The sequence below is a fragment of the Chelonoidis abingdonii genome, chromosome 1 (genome assembly GCF_003597395.2).
Source record: "Chelonoidis abingdonii isolate Lonesome George chromosome 1, CheloAbing_2.0, whole genome shotgun sequence".
Taxonomy (NCBI): Eukaryota; Metazoa; Chordata; order Testudines; family Testudinidae; genus Chelonoidis; species Chelonoidis abingdonii.
This window is the reverse complement of record NC_133769.1, coordinates 131,258,024-131,272,199: the sequence shown is the minus strand read 5'-3', so window position 1 is coordinate 131,272,199 and position 14,176 is coordinate 131,258,024. Positions and strand designations below refer to the sequence as shown.

Here is a 14,176-nt window from a genome sequence, read left to right as displayed (position 1 = left end):
GAGAAGAGATCCCCACTTCAATTCAATAACCGCAGGAGCACACCGTCTGTCCGCGTTGTCCCGCACTCGAGACCAGCCAGCGAGCCAGCACCTTCTCTGGCTTCCTGCCGGAAACGTCTTGACGATCATCCTGGAGCTCCTAGTCTTTGTAGGTCTGCAACTAACCTCGCGCTGAGACGACCGCACTTCAGACCCTCAGTTCTCACTATACCGGGCGGGGTGTGTATTCTCTTCGCGAGTCGGCTCGTCCTCCATCACGTCTGAGGAGGAGGACGAGCAACCAAACATAGTTCCCCAAAAGGAGCAGCTGTCACTAAGCGACAGGATTCTGGGAGGGCTGTGGTTACGGGCTCCGCCCTAGCTCGAGCCGTCTCCGTGGTACGCCGAGCCACCACACCTCACATCGCCGCGTCAGCTCTCTTGGCTCGCTCAGCTTGGAGGTGACAAAAGGCCTGTGCTATGGGCCCGGAGCGTCAGCCCTGGGCGGCACACTTCCTAGCATTTTTCCCTCGAGGGCCTGCTGCAGGCGGAGCAGCCTCCCAATCTTGGGCCCGAATGGCGGTCAGGAGGAGCAATCCAATCCCCCTCCCCAAGCCCGCTCTTTCCGTCCCTGAGCGCCGGTCACACCTCAGCCGCGTAAGCCCCCGTCAGCTGACTGGAGTGACCCCGCCGCTGCCTTCAAGCTTTGCGCACATCAGCAGCGCTGTACCACCTGCCAAAACCCGCCTATGGGCCCCAGCGTTCCCGTCTGGGGCCACCCAGGTATGCGCTGCAGTGACAGCGGTGGCTTCCCTGCAACCCCTACCTTCGGACCACAAATGCATCGTCCCGCAAGCCACCCCTCCGCTGCGCCAAAATTGACGTGCCTAATGCTGACGGGACGAGACACACACCACACACACACAACACAACACACAACAAGTGAGTGATATGCTTTTTAATGAAGGTAAAGAAAACACCCCCGCAATGGGGAAACTCTGCACGTTGCTAACTCAAAGCGGGAGCGAGTCCAAAAGCAGCAAAACAAAATTCTGATCAGAATAGATACTTATGCAATTGCAATGTAAAGCAGCTCATACATAGGCATGTGGGAGCTTTCCCACAACTGGGCTATCTCTTATGGCAAAGGGCCAGGCTTTTCAAAACACGCCGGGCTTCCCAGGCTAAGCGGTTCCAACCGCCTACAAACAGCATATGCTAGTATACAGCAACCTTTAATAACCTGTCCTTGAGAAGGCAAACAGCCTTAGCTAAATCTTCCGCAGTCCCTTACACACTGCCAAGCTGTAGTTTGCTTTCCCATGACTGAAAATGTTTAGTTCTCTCAATTTTTCTTTTAATATATCTCCTTTACCCAATTTTTGACCCTGATAGTATGAGAGAGTATGTGACAATCCATATAATTTTGTCTACTAAACTCCCAGAAATCCTTATAAATCTGTTTGTGTACTTCTGTTTTCCTGATTCCCTTTTACCTTTGCCCAAAAGGTTAGCTCTAACAGTTTCATCCTTCGATTTATAGGTGCTTCTCCAGTGGCTATTTGCAGAGCACACACTGTCGTTGTTATCATTGTACCACATGCCAGTCACAGAGCTTGGGCCTGCATCTGAGGCTGTTTCCAAAGCTTGGTATCTGTAATCTAAATGTATCAATGCTCTATGCATTATCATCAATACCTTCTATCTGCACCCCATTTGTTCCCAAGTATACTTTTAAGTACATTCATCCTACGTTTCCACTTTTGTATACCACCAGTGTGAATTTTATTGTTGCATGCTACTTCTAGGAACATAAACTTTTGAAATATCTAAATTTTTTCAGCATAAAGAAATAAGTCTCAGTCATCCCTAATTTTCTTTCTGGTGAAACCCATTCCCACAGGGTATGTCTACACTGTAGTTAAACACCCGCCGCTGGCCCATGTCGGCTGACTTGGGCTCGTGGAGCTTGGGCTGTGGGGCTATGAAACTGCATTGTAGTTGATTGGGCTTGAACTGGAGCCTAGGCTCTGAGATCTTCCTCTCCTTGCTCCAGCCCAAGCCCAAATGTCTACACTGCAATTTTAAAGCCATATAACCTGAGCCCTGTGCGCCCGAGTCAGCTGACATGGGTCACCCGTAGGTGTTTATTTGCAGAGTAGAAATACCCTTAGTTTTTGCAAGAGAGAATTTAAATCCCCACTCATTTCCCCACTTGGAAATTCTCTACAGTGCCTCATTTGTCTTTTCCATGACTACTTTAAGTCTTTTGTGCTTAGTCCATATAGCACAATCATCTGTGAAAAGGGAAATACCTATTCCCATCTGTACACTTTCTGGGAGGTCATTTATCATAATGGAAAACAAAGTAGAGGGGATAAAACTCCCTTGTGGAGTTCCATTTGTAAGCTTGTAGGTATTTGATAAATTTGTTCCCACTTTGACCTGTATAGCTCTTTCACTTAAAAAGTCCCTTAGCCACCAAAAAATTCTCCCTTTTATTCCAGTTTTGGCTAGTTTGTACAAGAGGCCTTCCCTCCGTAGCATATCATATGCTCTTTCTCTTTCCCCGAAGACTGTTATCATGAAGATTTTAGTCCTTATGCTTTTTTGTACCTCCATTTCCAGTCTCACTCTATGGTCAACTGTGCACCTTCCTTTTCTGAAACCACACTGTACCTCAGTTATAATATCATTTTTCTCCAAGTATTCCACTACCTTGCTTGGTTACCTAATTGGTATCACCAGTGCTTGTTTCCATTCTGTTCGCAGTCCTTTCTCCCATATACCATTATATAACCTCAATAGAATCTTTGGACTCCCTTCTGACAAGTATTGAAGCATTTCATTACTTATATTATCTTTGCCTGGAGCTGTATTTTTCATTTTTCTAATGATTACAATAAACTCTTGCATACTAATTTTTTTGTTTAGCACATCATCAGTATGTTCTCTCCAGCCATTTAATCGTTCATAGTTTTCCTCAATAAACTTACTTTTTTCTCATGAAACTCATTGTTTTGATTTGTATCATTACTGACCTTTTGGAATTCTTTTGCTAAAATGTCTGCCTTCCTTTCCTAAGCTTGAGACCTCAATTTAACTGTTTACAATAAAACCAGGTATACATTTACATTTACTTCAAATTCCATTCATTCTTTGAATTTACTTATCTATTTTTGAAAGCTTTAAATCTTTGTTCAATTTCCCACAGAAATTTCTCCAGCTTTCTTTTTTTTTCTTTTTGACAATTCTTTGTGCCACTGCCTTACAATTTATTTATAATTTTGTTAAGTCTTTACTATTCATTGTATGTTTTTGCTTGCTTGTAAGCCTTATTTGTTTCCTTAATTGCTAATTTGCAAACTTCATTCCACCAGGGAACTGGATTTCTAAATCAGGGGCAATTTGATGTTTTATAGATGGCCAGATCAGCATCTGTTGTAATTCCTTTTATTATGTTGTTGTAGAATTCTCCTAGATTGTCACTTCTACAGTTACTACATAAATATTCATCACATTCAATCTTGAAAACGCCCCAGTCAGCTTTTTGAAAATTCCGTCTAGGAACTCTTTCTGTGTTTTCGACATTTCCTCGGCCTTGGTACTCAAGAAGCATAGGAAAGTGATCACTTCCGATTCTGTCATCTTCATGAATTTCCAGTTGCATTTACTGGCTATAATATTTGTTGCAATTAACAAATCCAAAACAGAAAAGTATTCATTCACTTAATCAAATCTAGTAGGGCTCCTGTATTCAATATTTGCAGGTTATGCAAGAGCTGGCATCGACGTTTGTTGCATGGATTCACTAGTAACTGCACACCGCACCATAGTAACTCTAGCTCAGGAACCAATCCATGCAACAAACCTCGATGCCAACTCTGCCCACATATCTACACCAGCGATACCATCACAGGACCTAACCAGATCAGCCACACCTTCACTGGTTCATTCACCTGCACGTTCACCAATGAAATATATGCCTTCATATGACCAAGGCAGTGCCCCTCTGCTAACTATATATTGGCCAAACTGGACCAGTCTCTACGGAAAAGATAAATGGACACAAATCAGATATTAGGAATGGCAATATACAAAAAACCTGTAGGAGAACACTTCAACCTCCCTGGCTACACTATAGCAGATCGTAAGGTGGCCATCCTGCAGCAAAAGAACTTCAAGGACCAGACTTCAAAGAGAAACTGCTGAGCTTTCAGTTCCATCTGCAAATTTGACACACCAGCTCGGGATTAAACAAAGACTGTGAATGGCTTGCCAACCTACAAAAGCAGTTTCTCCTCCTTGGTTTTCACACCTCAACTGCTAGAACAGGGCCTCATCCTCCCTGATTGAACTAACCTCATTATCTCTAGCTTGCTTGCATATATATATATATATTCTATATTATACCCTGCCCCTGGAAATTTCCACTACATTCATCTGACAAAGTGGGTATTCACCCACGAAAGCTCATGCTCCAAAAACGTCTGTTAGTCTATAAGGTGCCACAGGATTCTTTGCTGCTTTTACAGATCCAGACTAACACGGCTACCCCTCTGATACTCTGCAAATTATGATTGGGTTTTTGACATTAACTAGTTTTTCTAATTCTAAAATAACTAATTTTTACATGGATTATAAACATCAATCTGTATATAAGAATTTTCGTTCTACCTGGGAATCTCAACAGCATTATATTCAAAATTTAGTTTCTGCACATTCATTTCTATGTTACTGAGTCCCTCATTTGTAAATATACAGAATCACCCACCTTCTCTGGTAGCCTCTCAATCCCTCTGGAGATCAGATCCTTGTAAATTGACTCAAATGTACTTATTAGCCATGTTTCTTGCATACATACATATCAGGCTTTTTTTCCCATTTCAGTGATGGCTTTCTTAAATTCCTGTCCCTGCATTATTAAACTATATTGAACTAAGGATAGTTACGACCTTGTTATTTAAGCTGTATTATTGCCTTCATGTAAAATCACATGAATGCAATCTATCAAGAGGTTCAAGGTATCAAGAGGTTGTCTATTTTTAGATATTTTTCTTCTTTAGCTATGATTTTAATACTTTCATTTTTTTCCCTATCTGCAAGCTGCAGTCAATTATTTCTGTAATGAACACTATAAACTTCTCTTTACCTACAAGTAATGCATCATCTCCCATTCCTCTCATATTCTCCTCCCTGACCAGAGAGATATTCTGCTGCCCCCATACATCTGGAATATTTTTCTATTTTCTGCAGTGGGTATGTTTTGATAGCCTCCATATATGATGTTTTTTAAATTATTTTAATCTTTTTTTTATTTCTGCAGCTCCTTCTGCTGCTGCATGTCATTTATATGTTGCACTGTGCTTCCCCCGCCCCCCCCGACAGTTGCTGCATTTAGGTTCTGTTCCTTCTACACAGTTCTCACCTGAGTGATTTCCTCCGCATTTACTGCTCCTCATTCCCTTACAAATGACTGCCATGTGTCCAAACCTTTGACAATTACAGTGCTCACAGGAGGGTGGCAGAGTAGGGAATATATGGTTTAACCCAGAAAGAATTGATACTCCATTTGGATCCTATGCAGAAGTGTCTCACTTTTAAGTGATATGCCTACCACCATAGATGGCTAGTTTTCTCCCTTTCTTCCATGGGCGGCTGGTTTGTAGAAATTTTGGTAGTGCCCAGAACCTGCCCCTGCCCAAACTCTGCCCCCCTAAACTCCACCCCTCACCTACTCAAGGCTCTGGGAGGGAGTTTGGGTGGGGGAGGAAGTATGGGATGGAGGAGGAGTGCAGGCGCTGGGAGGGAGTTTGGGGATGGGAGGGAGTGTGGAGGGAGGGGGTACAGGGTCCGGTAGGGAGTAAGGGGAAGGGAGGGGGTGCAGGGGAGGGGCTGGAGGTGAGAGGTTTGGAGTGTGGGAGGGGGCTCAGGGCTATGGCAGAGGGTTGGGGTGTGGGGTGAGGGCTGTGGTGTGGGACTAGAGATGAGGGGTTCATGATGCAGCAGGGAGCTCAGGGTTGTGGCAGATGGTTAGGGTGCAGGGGAATGAGGGCTCTGGCTAGGGCTGGGGTTGAGGGGTTTGTGGTGTTGGAGGGGCCCAGGGCTAGAGCAGAGGGTAGGGCATGGGGGAGTGAGGGCTCTGGGGCTGGGGGGTTTGGAGTGTTGGAGGGGGCTCAGGACTGGGGCAGAGGGTTGGGGTTCAGGGGTGTGTAAGGGCACTGGCTGGGGCTGGAGACGAGGGGTTTGTGGTGTTGGAGGGGCTCAGGGCTAGGGTAGATGGTTGAGGGTGCAGTGGGGGGGGTGAAAGCTCTGGCTGGGAGTGTGAGCTCTGGGGTGGGGCAGGGCTGGGGATGAGTTTCGGGTGCAGGCAGGCTGCTCTGGGACAGGGGCCACAGAGGAGGACTCCCCCCAGCCCTTTCCCTGCTGGCAGCAGCAAGCTCTAGGGGAGCTCCCCCCAGTCCTTTCCCCGCTGGCAGCAGCAAGCTCTAGGGGAGGGGCCCCCCTTTCTTGCCCCCCCCCCAGCAGCACACTCACCCCCACCACTGTCACTGCATGTGCTCCTAGGGCCTCTTTCAGGTCCAAGAATCTCCCTCGTCTCCCCCATGGTGGGTGCCAGGGGGTGCTGCGTGCACCTCCTCCCTGCTGTTGCCCCTGATTGTAGCCTCAGTGGGGGTGGGGGATGGAGCTGGCTCCTTGCCCCTCATGAGGCAAGAGCGGTGATTGCGGGTTGGTGGGGGAGGGTCCCACCGGAAAAGGGAAGGGTGTGAGGGGGAAGGGCAGGCTCAGAGTCAGTCTGCCCTGGCAGTTGAGATGGGGTCACTAGGACAGGCTTGACAAAGCCCTGGCTGGGATGATTTAGTTGGGAATTGTTCCTGCTTTGAGCACGAGGTTGGACTAGATGACCTCCTGGGGTCCCTTCCAACCCTGATAGTCTATGATTCTATGACCCATGCGGCAGCAGTTGCTGGAGGGAGGCAAGCTGCACAGAAGAGGCAGGGACACTCTGCTCCCTCCAGGGCCCGGGGACATGCACGGGGCCAACAAGGGGGAGCCGGGGCACACTTGGGGGAGGCAAGTGGGGCCACTCAACCCCAAACATTGGTGGAGCTGGCCCCTGGGCTCTGAATATTGCTGGTGCCCGGGCATCACATGGATATATAACTTGCCGCCCATGCTTTCTCCTATAAGTAGCTGTTTAACAAACAATACTTTATCTTCATCTATATTCTTCTTACTGTCATCCACAGAGAATCTTATTGGCACTCCACACATAGTCCCTCTGGCTTCTATCAGGAATAGAGGCAATTCACAAGTAACTTCCATTTTCCCTAAGGCTGTAGTTTTAAGAAGTTTTTCAGCTTGCTCCTCGTGTGCATTCTATCAGTAGATCTGCACCATCACTTTACTTTAGCGGTTCCACCATTTTCAGAGGGTTAATATTTCCTATTTTCACATCTTTTGGCACTGATTCGACAGTTATGAAATGCTGACTTTTGTCCTGTTTTTGTTTTTCATTTCTATGCATTCCTTCATCAAATCCTGATATAGCTGGTCTTTCCCGCCCGTCCCCCTTTTTCCTGATCTGAGACCTTTCCTCATCCCCTGCTGCTTCTCCTTCATGCTCCAAAACAACTTTCTCTTTCCCCCACTTGCCTCCATTGTCAGTTTCAGTGTCCAGTCACCTTTCAGCTGGGGGGAGGGGGACAGGGCTTGCCACAGTCCTCCATCCAGCCTGCTCCTGCACTCCAGCCTCACTACCATCAGACAGACACCAGCAGTAAGCCTGACTCCAGCCCAGCCAGCCCTTCTCCAAACTCAGGCCACAGCCAGCCAGCCCCTCACACTGTTCTTGTTTACCAGACATGACCTTAATACAGTTCTTGAATTATTGCTTTAGTTCTTTTTCTTTGGAGTGCTTTGTTCCCCTGCTAGGAGTAGGAAAGGTGCTGCTGCTGCCTTATGCAAAGAGCCAGAGCTACGATTTTTCCCTGGTTTTTTCAGGGTCTCACGATGTTGGGAAAATGGTTCTTAAACTCTCACTTCAGTTCACCCAGCATAACGATAAAGCAGAATCCGGCTTTAAATATGCACGTTTTCAAGAATCAACCTTTTCCTATCAAGTCATGGAAAGAGAATGAGGTGGGGTAACAGACATAGAGTAGCAGTATGTTAATTCAAGGCTTCATAATTAAATTCAGAGATGCAGATAAGCAAAGAAAGGTTGTGAAAACCTCAGTTATTAGATGTACACCTCTACCCCGATATAACGCTGACCTCGGGAGCCAAAAAATTGTACCGCATTATAGGTGAAAGTGCGTTATATTGAACTTGCTTTGATCCACTGGAGCATGCAGCTCCCCCGCTCCCCTCAGCAATGCTTTACCGCATTATATCTGAATTTGTGTTATATTGGGGTAGAGGTGTAGTTTGTGTCTTTACTTGTTCTTTGTCAATTACAGTGACAAAAGGCTCTATCAAGCAAGCAAGAGGGAGGATAAAACAATGGGTAAATAAGTATACAGGACTCTGATCCCCTTCCTTTGAACTAGATATTATAAGAAGACTGGGATTTTTAAAAACAGAGAAAATGCAGTCAAGACGTTTTCTATCTCACCATACACAATATAATAAGTACAAAAAAGATAGTCTGAAGAAGTATCAGCAGTACAACAACCTAAAAAGCCAGGAAATCAATTTGTATTTGAGAGAAAAGAAAAAGACTGCCACATATCATCAAGCTGTTTCTGTAATCCACCACCAAACCGGAAATGGAATACAAAATGGAACTGTTGTGTAAAACCCATCTATTCCATGACCACTGTGAAATGTACCCATTACACAGAAACTTGATGTATGGACTTAGGGAACACGTTCATGTACATTGTCATGCCAATAAATATATTTAAATTGAAACAAATAGAAGGCAGGTTTCTCAGTTGATGTAAATTGCTGTAGCTCCATTGAAGTAATCAAAGTCAATGGATCTACGCTGATCTACACCAGCTGAGGATCTGCCCCAGAGGTTATTGATAGTGTGTTTAAAAAATCCTCAGTAAGTCCAATCATATGCACCAATGTAAACCAGGAAGAACTCTATTAAATCAGGAATAGCTCCAAGGAGTTATTCCACTGAACTCAGTTGAATTATTCCTGAGTTATTCGTTGAAGCTATACAGATATAAAACTGGTGAAAGTGAGAAGTGAATCCGGACCTCATATTAAGAGGTTCTTTGTTTTTGTTTTCTGCTTGACTAACATAGGGCTCGATCCTGGTCTACTGAAGTCAAAGGAAGTTTTGCCATTGACTTAGCTGGGAACAGGATCGTGCCAATAGTTAACTACTTTTTTGTCTGAACCTAGATAGTAGCACATACAGTTATTTCTGTCACAGTTGTTTGAACAGTCCATTTGCTAGCAAATCGATTGATAATATATTTTTGGTAACAAGGAAAAAGGGCAGAGCAGTGTTTCTGGGTACAAAAATTTCCCTCTGTCTTGGGCAGACTACAGATAGCTGTCATACTCTTTTTATCATCACATCCCACAAGCCAGAGGCATGTCTTGGTGATGCCTGAGACAGAAATATGAGTGGGTTAGGGTGGCCAGCCATCCAGAATTGTCCTGGAGTCTCCAGGAATTAAAGATTAATCTTTAATTAAAGATTATGTCATGATGATATCTTCAGGAATTTGTCCAACCAAAGTTGTCAGTCCTAAAGTGGGTTCACGTTTGTTTGCTCCAAGTACTTTAATTGCTTGCTAGTATTTGTGGCAAAATAGATCTTGCAGTTTAGGGATGTGTTTATTGAGCTCCATGACCTCCTGGGAACCAGACCCTACCTATCTACAGTTTAAAGGAGTGGAGATTTCATGGTGGCTGCTGGAAGTGTGTCAGACATTTGGTTGCTCAGGTGGTGATTTTAGGCCTTGTAGCAAATGCAGAAGAAAGATATTTTCCACCTGAAGGGTGAAGAAAGAAGCAACGTTTTGCTTGGGGCTAATTTTTCTTTTATTGATGGCTGTAGAGGCAGGATACCAGCCAAAAATTGCTTCTGTACAGTCTGGACAATTGTTTGCTATCTGGGACATGGTGGGGATGGTCTAGAAAAGAGCTAAAAAGAATCAAGCAAATGTTTTTATTTTTGAAGTCTTTTAATAAACATAACCTTCAAGATAGCTTAATACCATTTAAAAAAATCAGATAGCTAATTATTTATTACTTAAGGGATGATTTAGTCTGTTTATATCTTCTGCTCTGAAACACAGATTTGAAAGTGCCTACATAGGATGAACTTTATTTAACTTCCAGTGAACAGTTTAAAAGAGCCCCACATCTGTGTGGTCAGATTTGGTTCTCTGTCAGTCAGAATCTTCATCAGCAACTTGGGTCTCTTTTAATTAAGTCAACTTTTATGCTTCTTGATACTGCCATGGTCAAATTGCTTCTTTTTATGTCACAGGTTCTAAAGTAGCGTCATAATTGTGTTTTGAAATTCCTAGGGGACCATGGCCAGAGTGGTGAGTGCAGAAGACTTCAGTGGATTACGCCCCTATTCTCATGGAATCATATTTACTGCAAGACCACAGTCTACACCAAGCAGAGCATCATCATGCAGAAGCAGGCAAAGCTCAGTTAAATCAGCCTCATGTATGTACAGATTGTCGACTTTTAGGTTTTATAAGCAGCAGAATTTTAAACTGAAATCCACATATTGTCCACAAGCCAAGTACAGCCTGAATCTGGCATTGCCTTCTCGGCCACCTCAGTTCTGTTATTCACATAGGCCCAGACTGTGCCGTTTGACACTGTCCAGAGCAAGCTGCTCTGCTCCAAGATGCACAGTGCCTGAGAGGGTTATCGGATGCACAGTATCTCCAGTGTTCCCCTCTTTGGGGAGTAATTTGCTACAGCCTTTTACAGGGCGCATCACACTCCCCCTGCCCATTCCCTACACTCACACGGGATGCATCTATCCAGCTGTACTGGTTGATGCATAGGAAGGATGGAACCATGGCCCTTTCTTGTCCAGTCCCCTCCCTACCCACTTACTTGCAGGGAGGGAAAAGGGTGTCAGGAGCACAGCTTCTGCTTTATTCCCCATCCCAGCAGTCCATGCAGGTTTATTGCAGTTGCACAGGCACTTGGGGGAAAGGGTCTTTCTCCCCACTACTCCAGGCAACCATCTAGCCCTTGATCTTAAAGCTGCTGGGTACATACTATTGGCAGTGTCAGAGATTTGATGTACATCCTATTACAATTGAGAGTGTGTATCACAGAGTTGGAAGGGACCTCAGCAGGTCATCTGGTCTAACCCCTTGCTCAAAGCAGGGCCAATACCCAGACAGATTTTCACCCCAGTTCCTTAAATTGCCTCCTCAAAGATTGAACTCACAGTGCTGGGTTTAGTAGACTAATGCTCAAACCACTGAACTATCCCTTCCCCCTTATCCCATAGGAACTCACTTGAAATTATCATATGCTTACCCCTGAAAGAGCATATGCGTATTTTATACTAGTAAGATTTATGAGTCACTTTAATGAAATAAAAATTGTTAATATAGTTGTGAATATATCATTTGCAAGAATTAAACATTGAGAGTTACTGGTGTTTAAGGCTTCTTGATTCACAGTTCATGCCTTTTTTCCTTCTTCCTTGCCACGAAGTTTTAGTTTAAGGGGTAAATTCACTCTTGGCATAAATTGACACAGCTCCATTGATTTCAGTGGCTTCACACTGTGAATTTGTATGCTCAGATTCCCTTTGTCAGAACTGTTAATGATATGTGCAAAAAAACCCTTAATCAGGCCCTCTTCTGGGGAACTAATTAGATTTACTGTGACCAGAGTGCTGATTCAGCTGCTGGTTCTCAGCACTCTGTCACACCTTTCCCCCTTTTCTGGTGGAAAAATTTCTCCTTTCATGGGCTCTCCATTCTTTTAGTGGACATGCTACTCTCCTGGAGTCCTCCTCCTGATCTTCGGATGAGGGGGATTCCAATAACTGTCCAACCGCTGTCAATAAGTTCAGATTCTCCTTATTCCACAAGGCTAATTCTGTGTTTTCTTCTTTCTCTTCCTCTTTCTTTAGCAGGCTTCCCTTTTCCTTACTGTCCCCTGGCTTGTGTTCCTTTGTCTAGTGTTTACCAACCCCTCAAAGTCTAGCTTCTCGTTTTGCTTCCCTGAATGTTTTATTCCTTCTCCTCCCTAGTGGGAGGAGCTGCAGTCCATGACTCCTATGATGGGGTGAGACATGTCCACTACCCCAACCCATTTCCAATTCAGCTTCCCCTGCACTTCCAGCGGTGCATCAGCCACAAGGTAAAGTGTCTTATCCCCATGGATGCATTCAAGCCACAGCCTTGATCTCGGGAGCATCCAGTCGGGCTTCACCAATACCTGTTTTTACCAGTGAACAGTCTGAGGTAGTGTCCACTGGACCCCTTTGACACCTTCTCCCCACCTTTACAGAAACCATAGATAATTTCTTTTTTCTTCCATGTCCAAGAGTCCCTGTCCAATTTCAGAACTCTGAAAACCCACATTCTATATTCGGGCAGTCTTTTTTTTAGTGTGTCCTTGGTGTCCACACGATAACAGACAATACCTTGAGTTCCAGCTGGAATCCCCCTAGGTTCTTCCCTCTTCTTCTCTGTGACCTTTCCAGATTGGGTTTCTCCAACCCTCTTCCCCAGATCTGGTCCCTTAAACTGCCAACCCCTTTTCCTAGGAACATCCACCTCCACAAACTCTTCTGTGAGCTTGACCACAGAATCTAGGGTGACCAGCAGAGGCCACCTGACCCATAACCAGGAATTCTCAGGGATGCTGTGCAGGAACTGTTTTAGAATTATGGCATCCATAATCTCACTTTCAATCTAAGTGTCTGGCCTCAACCAGCTGGTAGCCCAGTCTGTCAGTTTTTGGGCAAATGCCTAGGCTTGTAACCTCCCCCAGGTCCATCTAGTGGCCCAAAACTTTTTCAGGGAACTTTTCTGTGGATAAGTCCACCTGATCTAGAATGACTGTGTTAATCACATCATAGTCCCATGCTTGCTCATTACTTAGAGTGGGTCTACACTTAAAACCCTGCATCAACACAGCTGCACTGATGCAGCTGGGCCACTGTAGTGTTTAAGTGAAGATGCTCTTACCCCCATGGGAGAGCTTTTCCCATCAGCATAATTAATCCACCTCCCCAGAAGGCAGGGGCTATGTTGACAGGAGAAGCTCTCCCACCGACATAGAGCTGTCTACATGGAGGGATTAGGTTGGTATAACTATGTTGCTCAGGGGAGTTTTTCACACCCCTTAGTGAAGTAGCTATACTGATACAGGTCTGTAGTATAGATCTGGCTTTACAGCCATATAGATTGCCTGAGCTTGACCAAGAATGCTTCAGGATCATTTGCAGGGCCCATCTTACAGACACCTATCAACTGTGTCTGGTTGCTGTTCTCCACTGCAGGATCACATTAGCTGCTGCGGCACATGGGCTTGCTCTCAAATAAAATTCTGTAGGCTTTTCTGTTGCTCAGCCTGCCAGGCAAGCAAGCACGCACTGTTTCTCCAGGTGATGGAGGGTCTTCTCTCTAGGGTCTTCTGTATCTCCTTCTGCTGTTCTACGAGCCATTGCAATGTCTTTTCCATTGCCCAGACTGCTGAACCTTTGCACTGGCTCCCCCGTCACGTTCTCGGTCAGTACAGATAAGGCAGCTCCTAGACAAGTCCCCACTTGTGACAGGAGCTCTTGTCTCCTCATATAAATGTCTCTGACATCTCTGGTCTATAACCACTGCTGTGTACTTTATTTGTGTTTTATTAACCACCACCCTCTGACAGTCCAGTGCAACAATTCTTATTTACAGTATTATACAAACATGAGAGGGGAAAGAGATCTCTCTGCCAGAGATCTCCCTTTACTCTGGCCTGGTTGGTTGGTTGGCTTATCTCTCTCTCATCTACTCCCTTGCATGGCTTTCCTATGCTTCTTTTCTACTCTTGCAGTTAATAGGGAAATTCGCTCCTTAGCTCTTTCCCAGTCCAGGCTGATCTAGTAATTAGCCGTCTTTTCCCTCAGTCAGGCCCTCTTCAGGGGAACTAATTGGATCTATAGGGCTCAGATTTTTCTGGATGCGATAGCAGATGGATTTCTTCACCAAGTAGTTGAAGAACCAACAAGAGGGGATGCCATTTT

General features: G+C 45.0%; 1 protein-coding gene across 1 annotated transcript in view; it reads left to right on the top strand.

Moving 5' to 3' along the window:
* The window catches only part of EFCAB6 (EF-hand calcium binding domain 6), a 173,909-nt gene that overhangs the window by 16,374 nt on the left and 143,359 nt on the right, over nucleotides 1-14,176 (top strand). Inside the window, exon 3 of the mRNA XM_075070341.1 lies at nucleotides 10,482-10,629. Coding sequence (XP_074926442.1) covers nucleotides 10,488-10,629 — 142 coding nt within the window. The 5' untranslated portion in view covers nucleotides 10,482-10,487. The remainder of the gene's footprint in view (nucleotides 1-10,481; nucleotides 10,630-14,176) is intronic.